This window comes from Ruditapes philippinarum, unplaced genomic scaffold, assembly GCF_026571515.1.
Source record: "Ruditapes philippinarum isolate M1 unplaced genomic scaffold, ASM2657151v2 ctg712_1_1_1_1, whole genome shotgun sequence".
Taxonomy (NCBI): Eukaryota; Metazoa; Mollusca; class Bivalvia; order Venerida; family Veneridae; genus Ruditapes; species Ruditapes philippinarum.
The window spans coordinates 210,162-220,671 of NW_026865594.1; the positions used below are offsets into that span (position 1 = coordinate 210,162).

The following is a 10,510-nucleotide window of genomic DNA, read 5'->3' on the forward strand; positions in this document are numbered from 1 at the left end:
TGTGCACATGTCCAACATTTCATAGCTATACATAAAAGGACAAGAAAGTTGGTCACTTTCCCAAATTATCTAGAAAATTCAGGGATAGTGCAATCTTCTCCACTACTTTAAAAAAAGAAAAGATTTAACTGTTTTCAAAATTTCTTCATATGAGATTCTTCATTGAATATACAATGTATCTGCCTTAATTTCATTAAGACTTTCAGAATTTAAACCCTCAACTTATTATGCTATATCATCACTATCTACATCATTGTTTTTGACTTAAACGATTCCTCAAAATGTTGTATCCATATATCATGAGCAAAACTATTTGTGATTTGTTGTTTTCCGTGCCATTTTTTTCCAAAATGGTTGAGGAACTTTAACACTTTCATCGCATTGCTTACAACAGTTTGCTTTACTTTTCTCACCTTGACTTTTGAATGTTTATACTCTATTTGGATTTCGTCTATACTCAAGCAAGAGTTTATGTTTCTCATATTTTGTTGTTCGACAGCTAAAAACAAACCACCCTGGTTGAGAATGATTGGATATTTTAGTCACCTGTTTCATCTGTTTGCAACATTCACCACATTCCAGAAGAATCTAAAAGTTTTTTTTTTTAATTTCGTCTATATAATAATAATTATATATACATTGAAACTCTCTAATTAAATTTTTCACAACATTGTTATCAAATAATGACTCGATATTTTCCAAAAGACTATTTTATGATGCTCTATAAATCTATATCTAACCATTTGTTCATTACTAAGTCTTAGCATAGGACTATTTCTATATAGATTTTTTATTTTTATATAGAAAATACAGCAGGCATATGACTTGATTCGCTCCATGTTCCTATCTAAAATGAATTGATATCATCTATAGTGTCATGACTTACAAACACTATTACCATTTTGCTCTAGTCCTTTATAAGTAAAAGCTCCATGACTAGAATCATTGAAAAATCTTTCATTAGCAATAACAAAAATGTAATCTTAACAAAAAATTAAAAGGTCTCTGTCAAATTTATTTACACTCGTATCTTTGCTAACCCTCTTTTGTATTTATTCATAATCTAGTAAACCCATCTGCTCACAATAAACAGGAGCATTATATATATAACAACCAATACATCTTAATTATATTTTTTTTGTAATTCTAGTAATTTCTGTTCGTATTAGGTCAATACCTTTAAATTCGTGTCAATCATTGTTAAGCAAATCATCTAGAAGTTAATATACAGTAAAATAACTTTATCTTCCAAGATATCATTAAACAGACTTTTGTCAATAACAATAAATGAACAAAAGTCAAAGTTTGTTATGAACTTATCCAAAGATTTCTTGATAAAAATTACTTATTCCTATCATTGGACGACCATATGTTCAGTGTTTTAAACCTGGTATTTAACATTTATCATATTCAGAGAATTCATTTGATAATAATAAGTTTCTTTCTAACATTTATAACAACCTTTTAGTGTAAAAACATTAAAGATAATCTATTAAATCTTTATCGAAATCGTATTGTTCAATCGTTCAACATTCCTTCGATATTCCAACAAACAGATTGTAATGTACATTGGCCGCACCCCTATAAATCATCATCATCTTTGCCGGTTGTGCTTTCATTGACATGTTTGATTTCTTAAAAGAGATTTATCTCTTGTATTCTTTAACTTCAATTTGATACGCAAGAATGGATCCCGCTAGCAACTGTTCTCAAAGACTCTGATGACCTTTCCAGTCATATAAAACTTGGCTGCTTCGGAACCGAAAAAACGCAACGACCTGCATCAATCGCAACTTTTCGGTCCTTCCAGCCAGTCTTCGGACATTATGGATAATCGTTGTTCAAAGTGTTCTGATTGCGGCCTAAAAAGCAAAACTAGATTATTGGAAAATCCGCTCATATGTTAATTATTCCTGTGTCGTGGGTAAACAAAGCTAAACACACATTAACATTGGAAATTTCTAAGTAACTGCGTGACGTACTGGACAAAATTAGAAGTAAGTTTATACATCTTTTACTAACTAGTATCATAGCTAGAACTTTCAATTGAAAATGTGCCAGTTAAATCGTGTACCCATACATGCATAGTGCGTTAACTGAAATGCAGGTATTAATTACCCGCACATCATGCAGGAATAACACTAGAGCATGTTCATTGATTGGCTACATGTTTTCTGGGGACTTTCTGATTGTGACGACAGGGAATGGGATAACGGTAAAAAAGTAATATTCAGATGCTCGTACATTGGTTACTGTTTTCTGGGGTTTTCATATTGCGACGACAGGGAACATGTTTTGAACTTTGCCTATAAAACAACAGAGAAAGCATCAAAACACTTGGAAATCAGGTTATGTGAGGTATTTTTGAGACATTGAGAAACACGTGATCTGTAAACCGTACCTAATTGATTAATGTTAATCAACGATGTATAGTTATTTCTTTAAAGATAAAATGGTAAATAAAATAAAATGTAAATGTAAATTTGACAATTACACATAGCTGTTTAATCAAAACGTTTAAAAGACAAATCTCAAACGTCCGGATGATACAGATCGATTATTGTAAACTATAATCTCTACTACCTAGGGAATTCTGGTAGATCAATTGAATGATATTATGATAATTAAGTTATTAAAACTTTTAACAACAGGAAACCTTTTTTACTTTGTTATAACGAACAGTATAAACCATATTGTTACGAAAACGGTGAATTGAACACATAGAATAACTATCTCTATATAAGTATGTAAAATGAATTTGAACCATTTCCAGGCATGTCTAAAAGCACAAGTACATTTATATCAGAGTTGATTTTAAATTGATGATATGGAATAGCATACTAGTATTTGCCGTTTTGTTACTAAAGTTTGTTTCGTTTGTTCAATGGTCAAACATATAATGTTTTCTGTCTTTTTGATTTACCTCTTAACGCAACACCAAGATGGACGCACATACATTCTGAATGCTTTTGACTTTAAGGTGAAGTATAACGTTATGTCTCGATGTGTGTCAACAAAATGATTCATTCTCTAGGAAGAAACAATAAGCTTTAAGAAATGAATGGATCATCTTCCTGTAAAAAACGCAAACTTAATTATTGTTTTAAGTGAAATGAAGTAAAGTTTATCTCTATTTATCATAGTACGTACTACAGATGGATATCAACGACGAATTTCACAAAGATGGTAAATTGGCAGATGTGACAATCGTTGTTGAGGACCATAAAATACTTGGCTCTAAGACAGTACTTTGCTTAGCTTCCCCCGTGTTTTGTGCTATGCTCGACGGTGACTTTAAGGAGAAAACAGACAAGGAGTTACAATTACCCGGAAAGAATTATGAAGATTTTGTTGAGTTCCTGAGATGTATTTATCCTGACAAGATGAAAAAGATAACCGGTATTGAATTTTTTATATCATTTTTTGTGATAGTATTTACAGAACTAGTCATCACAGTCAGCAACTAGCATACGAAAAACACTTTAATCAATGTATTGTTAGACGTGAAAATTTAATTCTTTAGTTTTTGCAATCCTTTCTAAGGTTATCAAAAATGTTGTCCTGAAATTATTTCGTTAACTAATTTCATGTAAACCTATAATTTGAAACAAAACAGTACACGTGTTTATTTTCAGAAAAGAACGTCTACATGCTTCTTCCTTTGGCTTATGAATATAACGTTGAAAAGATGATGAAACGTTGCCAAAAAGTGCTCAAGAAAATAGTAAAGAACAGGCACACAGGAAATGTGGAGGAATTATATCGGCATATTCATTTGTCTGAAATGTATAGGCTAGACGAATTGAAAGAAAAATGCGTTTATCTGGCCTCAGAGCATACCTTAAAACAGTTCAAAGCTGCTAGAACGGCGCATCAAGTATCAGATGCGAGTCATTTCAAGATTATAGAGCTTGCTTTGAGAAGACATGAGCTGGATAAAACGGATGAAAAAGTTTTTCGAGTCCATCGTGCAACTAAGGAATATGGAATTAGTTTTGATCGCGGTTATGGTACTAACGGTATAAACTGCCAAATGCAAGGACGCATCGACATGGAAGAAGAAAATAAAGAAGATATGTTTAGAGCGCTAAGACTTATAGAACGATTCAAAATTATCACATATGACAAAAGCACGAAGTCACAGTTGTTAAATCAGTTACAAACTGTTAACAGGAATGGGGAATGTATTGAAGAATTTGATCTTCTCCCAGAAAATGTTAAAGATGCTTTACAAAACAACAGTTAAGGTTTATGATACAGTGGATATTTATCATTGTTTTCACCAGAATGAGAGTGTTTTTGTTACTTTTGAAACAAAGTGACTTTACTTTGAAAACTATTAATTTTAACTTACTGTTTGTTTATAATTTTATTCGTATTGCAACAAAAACATTAGTAATAACCATTTGCTTATAATCAGTGTCATTAACGTTAGTGTTGGTATCGTAATTATTCATTTCATCATTATTAATTTCGACAATCATCACCATAATTCACGAATAAGCGATCATAAACCACGTACATACAATTATACTTATAAGAAAAAAACATTTTCTTCTCGGATAGCTGTGAATTTCGTGATTATAGTACAGAAAAAAAAATGATTAAAAAAATCTGCAGTTTTGAAGTTGGTCAAATAATTGATGTTCATACAAAGTTTGGAATCATATACATGCAATTAAAACTTTAATCATCGATTAGTCTCAATGTGATCCTGTTATACAGAACAACATAATAAAATATTCTTTTTTAACAAAATATTTAACTATTACTTTTAATAGATGAAGATGGTTTCGCGAATGAGTCATTTGCTTTCATTCTTAAAATTTTACTACCACTGCATCAGAAAAGCTGAAATATCCCTTTGCATTGTGTGAACTTATATTACTTTCTTTAGGGACTCTGTTTATCTCTATTTTACATGGTCTTTCTTGAACAATATGTATGCTGATTATATCCCCTTATCTGTCGTCGAAATAATATGATGCTTTCGGAAATAGAAGTATGTTTTACTACGGCCAACAGCACTCGAACATGTCGATGGATACAAATAAACATTGTAGGTATCATTATGGGGGTATAAAGTTTCAAGAGATGCCGAAACTTTATAACTTGTACATGTATTTTACAGAAGAGCGTTGAGGAGCACGTGATCTGTAAACTGTACTTGATTGGTTAAAAAAGGAATAATAATAACTGAATTTCTTAATTTTTCCAAAAAGAAAAAAAAAACCCACAAAAACTGAAGTATGTAAATGATCAAATTAAATTGCTAAATGAAACAAACTATTTAAGTAATATTTTACAATGCACTGTCAAAGTACTCGTATTCCTGAAAATGGTGTACGTGATTCATTATAGAAATTAATAGATAAATTTAAAGCTTGCAAACGACATATGGTTTCAAGCTCTTAGATATATTACGATATTCATATGTATAAATAAGCAATATTATGAAATGAATAAAATATTTTAAGTCTTGATTAATGATACTTAAAAAAACAGCAAAACTCCAGGTTCATTAAAACTTGCAAGGCGTTTTTATTGTTACGTATAAATCAAGTAATTAAAGCTAACATATCTCTGTTAATCGGAGAATACATGTAAAATAAATTGAAACCTTTGCCAGACATTTCTACAAGCAAGGACATTCATGTAAGAATTGAGATGAAATGTATGATATGGAATAACATACTAATATTTGCTAGTTTGTTACAAAACTTTCCTTCGTATTTCAATGATCACGAATATTCAGCTTATTGAACTGTTACAAGATAATGATGGAGAATATATGAAAGAATCTTCTCCCAGCAAAAAAGATGCTGTACAAAATAAAAAGCAAGTGACTGTTAAAGAAAAGGCTTACTATAAATAAATGTTTTTTTCTTCATTTGTTATTTTTCAATGTGATCAAAACCAGCTCTTAATACGTGTAAGAAATTAGAAGATCTAAAGATCTAATCTAGATTGGTGGCTTTTGTAATGAAACATTGATCTTTCCATAAAATGTGGGTAAAATGAAATGATCGTTCGCTGTCAAAAAAAATGTTTTCACGTTCTCATTTGTTAACAATTGTACTTACAAAACGCTCGAAAGTGTTTTTGCGACTCGATTAAAAAACTTTGACAAACAAGCACCGGGTCAAAATCCAAAATGGTCACTTACATAAATTTTCCCTTTTTTCCTCAAATATAGATTGGAATTATGAAGAAAAATACCGGTATTAGAGTATCTAATTCATTTCAATCAAATAAAAAAAGCAAAGCTTCGTTACCCAAACTCAAACTTGTTTGCATGGCATTTTTGTACGGCGATGACCGCTTGAGATCAATTTCACATTGACCTTCAAGACTGAAAATATCTTTATAGAAAACTGTTCCAAACATGTCATTCTATCAAATTCCAAATTTATTGTCCAGCCTTTCTGTATTATGTCAGTATATGCAAATTAAACCACTAAACAGGGCAATGTGGTATATGTTGTCTATAATTGTAAATATTCTAGACGCGCCTGGGAACACAAGTTTGACAAGACTGACCTATTTAAATTGATGAAAGGAAAACCTTAATTATTTTTCTTTGATTTTATTTAAAGATTTGTTTTAACCGATTATTTGTTTGTTTTCAGAAAAAGTGTTGACCCCGTCCGGCGGTGGCTCTTGTTAAGATCTACAATGTATCAATATGTCTATCAAATTTAATGAAAGCTACTTTTCTTTTTTAATCCTGTTTGAAAACCACATGGTTAAGCTATCAAAATTCCTTCTAGGGCAACACCTTGCTTTTAACAAGAGCCGGTTGAACCGGGTGATGCTTCCCGACTAGGATTTGGGCACAGAAAAGTATATCTTTAGTAGTTTCAGAATTATGTCCCAGACAATTCAAAGTGTGATAATTCCAAACGTAGGCAATGCAGAGTTACTAGTCTTTGCACTGCACTTCTAATCAATAAGATCTATCTTCCGACTTGCGCGCGACTCGTCGTCTCAATATGTTGATCATTTCTGTAAAATAGTTGTAAAATCCGACTTCAAATAACCAAGTTATGGGCCAGACACAATTTTACTTCAAGGTCATGCTGTGACCTTGACCTTCAAGGTAGCGACCCAAATATTGCGCACGACACGTCATCTCAATATGGTGATCATTACTGTGAAAAAGTTGTAAAATCCAACTTCAAATAACGAAGTTATGGGCCAGACACAATTTTGCTTCAAGGTCATGCTGTGACATTGACCTTCAAGATAGCGACCCAAATGTTGTGCGCGACACGTCGTTAAATATGGTGAACACCTGTGAAAATGTTGTAAAATCCAACTTCAAATAAGAAAGTTATAGGCCAGAAACAATTTTGCTTCAAGGTCATGCTGTGACATTGACCTTCAAGGTAGCGACCAAAATGTTGCACGCGACACATCGTCGCAATATGGTGATCATTTCTGTGAAAAAGTTGTAAAATCCAACTTCAAATAACCAAGTTATGGGCCGGACACAATTTTGCTTCAAGGTCATGCTGTGACCTTGACCTTCAAGGTAGCGACCCAAATGTTGCGCGTGACACATCGGCTCAGTATGGTGATCATTTCTGTGAAATAGCTGTAAACTCCGACTTCAAAAAACCAATTTATGGATCGGAAACGATTTTTGTTCAAGGTCATGCTGTGACCTTGACCTTCAAGGTAGCGACCCAAATGTTGTGCGCGACACGTCGTCTCGATATGATGATCATTTCTGTGAAAAAGTTGTAAAATCCATCTTCAAATAACGAACTTATGGGCCGGACACGAATTCGGGACGTACGTACGTACGTACACACGTACGACGTACACACGTACGTACTGACGGACAACCCGGCGACTATATGCTCCCCCGAAATTTTTCGGGGAGCATAAAAATGGTACAAAACAGGGATACAAGTAGAGGCGTATGAAGCAGATTCAAAAATATTTTTTTTGATAAAAGTCTTAATTAAGTCTTAGGCGTAGTTGTTGCTGATCTCGAATCATTACTGATATTCATCAAAGTCAATAATTGAAAGACATGTACATACTTGCTGCCGACTTGCGAGGGATTGATTGTCGTAACCGATAAATGAGTTTGAAATTTCACTCAAAACTCTTTAACAATCAAAGTCTATGGTCGTTCAATTTTATTCGTAAAAACCCGTGCATGAATCAACGTTGTATTGTAATTATTCAAAAGATAAAAAATGGTAATAAAAGCTAAACGTCGTACACAAATGGTAGTTTAAATGGATATAAGAAAGAATATTTAGGTGCAATTAAAAAAGTCAAATGTAAATTTGACAATTCTATTCTGTGTATCATCAAAACGTTTAATAGAGATATCTCAAACGTCTGGATAATACAAACTACCTGTGCGTTTTATAGATTATTGTCTCTGTATGACTACTGAACGGAATAGATCATTGAATTATATATGATCTGGTATTCAAATTATTAAAACATTTCACTATAGAAAACATTTTATACGTGGTATAATGAACAGTTTAGACCATATTGTTACGACATTGTAAACTGAACATAAAGCTTGAACATTATAACTAAGTCTTGTATAAACATTATCACCATTTATGATAGTTTGTAAACCAAAATCTCCAAAAATGTCTGCAGAGATGAATATCAACGACGAATTTCACAAAGATGGAAAATTGGCAGATGTGACAATCGTTGTTGAGGACCATAAAATACTAGTCTGTAAGGCAGTGCTCAGTATCGCTTCACCTGTGTTTTGTGCCATGTTCGAAGGTGACTTCCAGGAAAAAACAGAGAAGGAAATACAATTACCCGGAAAGAGTTATGAAAATTTTGTTGAGTTTCTGAGATGCATTTATCCTGATAAGATGAAGATGATAACCGGTATGGCATGGTATTTAAGTCTTATATTGTCAATGTTAATACCTGTTCTTTTAAATAATATAGTTTTATCACAAATGATGGTTTTAACGCAATTTTCAGTGTTAACTTGAGATAAACATTTGCATCCAAGTATTGTCAAACGAGTTCATTTATATTTAAGCTCAACTATTTTTATTATATATATAATGTAGAGATATCATATCCGTGTGCCAGCGTTTGCGTCTGTGTCACAATGTTGGTTAATGTTTTCTATCGAAAGCATTGACTTGTCTTATTATTATAAAAATGAACGTTGTTGCACACCCTTTCTTTATACAATGTGCACTCATGAATATATCATGTTGACTCAATATATTGCTATTTAGACGTTTTATATTTATAAGACAGTCAAGGCTTTCAATAGTTTTCTTACCATACCAATTATTTCTAAACTTACACTACTTGTCAGTCACCGTCATCCTCATTTCAAAACGTGTAATAGTTGAGTGTGATGTCTTACAAACAGTTGTTGTTTAGTCTTCGCAATACTTTTAAAGAAGACAATTTAAAAATGGTGTCCTTAATATACTTTATCTATCAACATAGTGTTAATTTTCGTTTTACATGTGTTTATGTTCAGAGGGAAGCGTCTACATCCTTCTTCCTTTAGCTCATGAATATAACGTTGAGAGGATGATGAAACGTTGCCAACAACTGATAATGCAAATAGTAAAGAATAAGCACACGGGAAATATTGAGGAAATATACAGGCACATTCATTTGTCTGAACTGTATAGCCTGGAAGAAATGAAAGAAAAATTCATTTATCTGGCCTCTGAGCATACTCTCTACCGGCTCAAAGCTGCCAGAACGGCATGCCAAATATCAGATGCCAGTCATTACAAGATAATAGAGCTAGCTCTGAGGAGACGAGAGTTGTATATATTTGATGACAGAGTCTTTAAGGTTGGTAATACAAAGGAAGGATCATATCGGGAGGAAATAAATGGGAATTCAAGAAATTCTTACGGAATAACTTGTGAATTAAAAGGACACATCTGCACGGACGGAAATTGTAAAAGAGAGATTTACAGAGCATTGAGACTAATGGAAAGATTCAAAATTACTGAGAATTACAAACGCATCATGTCAGAGCTAATTGAAATGTTACACTTTAATTATGATGATGGAGAATATATGGAAGAATTTCATCTTCTCCCAGAAAATATTAAAGATGCTTTACAAAATAAAAAATAGATGACTGTTATTGAAAAGGATTATAATGAATGAATGTTTCTTTATATTTGTAACTTTTGCGGCAAACAAGCATATATCAATTGGTCACAAATCTAAATTTTCTCTTTTCTCAAAAATAGATTGAAAATAAGAAAAAAACGCTGGTATTAGAGTATCTAATTCATTTCAATTAAATAAAAAAAATAAAACACTGTGATAACCAAACTGTTACTTGTTTGTATGACCTCTTACCTTAGAGACCGAAAATATCTTAATAAAATAATGTTCCAAACTTGGCTCTTAATTAAGTTCAAAAGATTATGTTCGGTTGATTAGTTGTGTCAGAATGTGTTCCGTGACAGCCTATGCTAGTTTAACCACTAAACAAGGCAATAGTGTATTATGTTGTCTGAAT

General features: G+C 32.4%; 2 protein-coding genes across 2 annotated transcripts; both read left to right on the forward strand.

Moving 5' to 3' along the window:
* The first annotated feature begins 1,865 nt into the window (after positions 1-1,865).
* On the forward strand, positions 1,866-5,846 carry LOC132729659 (BTB and MATH domain-containing protein 38-like). The gene is made up of 3 exons (XM_060715463.1): positions 1,866-1,997; positions 3,144-3,399; positions 3,636-5,846. Exons 2-3 carry the CDS (start codon positions 3,156-3,158, stop codon positions 4,244-4,246), a joined length of 855 nt encoding a protein of 284 aa, XP_060571446.1. The 5' UTR covers positions 1,866-1,997; positions 3,144-3,155; the 3' UTR covers positions 4,247-5,846.
* A 2,778-nt stretch (positions 5,847-8,624) lies between these two features.
* Positions 8,625-9,825, forward strand: LOC132729655 (kelch-like protein 3; the record flags this gene model as incomplete). Its single annotated transcript, XM_060715457.1, has 2 exons — positions 8,625-8,890; positions 9,657-9,825. Coding segments are annotated over exons 1-2 (435 nt in total), but the record flags the coding sequence as incomplete, so codon positions are not given.
* Between the last annotated feature and the right edge of the window lie 685 nt (positions 9,826-10,510).

Excerpts from the sequence above, each read along its gene's own strand:
- LOC132729659 (XM_060715463.1), top strand. The coding sequence starts at position 3,156 with ATGGATATCAACGACGAATTTCACAAAGATGGTAAATTGGCAGATGTG. Across the intron at positions 3,400-3,635 it reads CAAGATGAAAAAGATAACCG|AAAAGAACGTCTACATGCTT; the intron begins GTATTGAATTTT and ends GTTTATTTTCAG.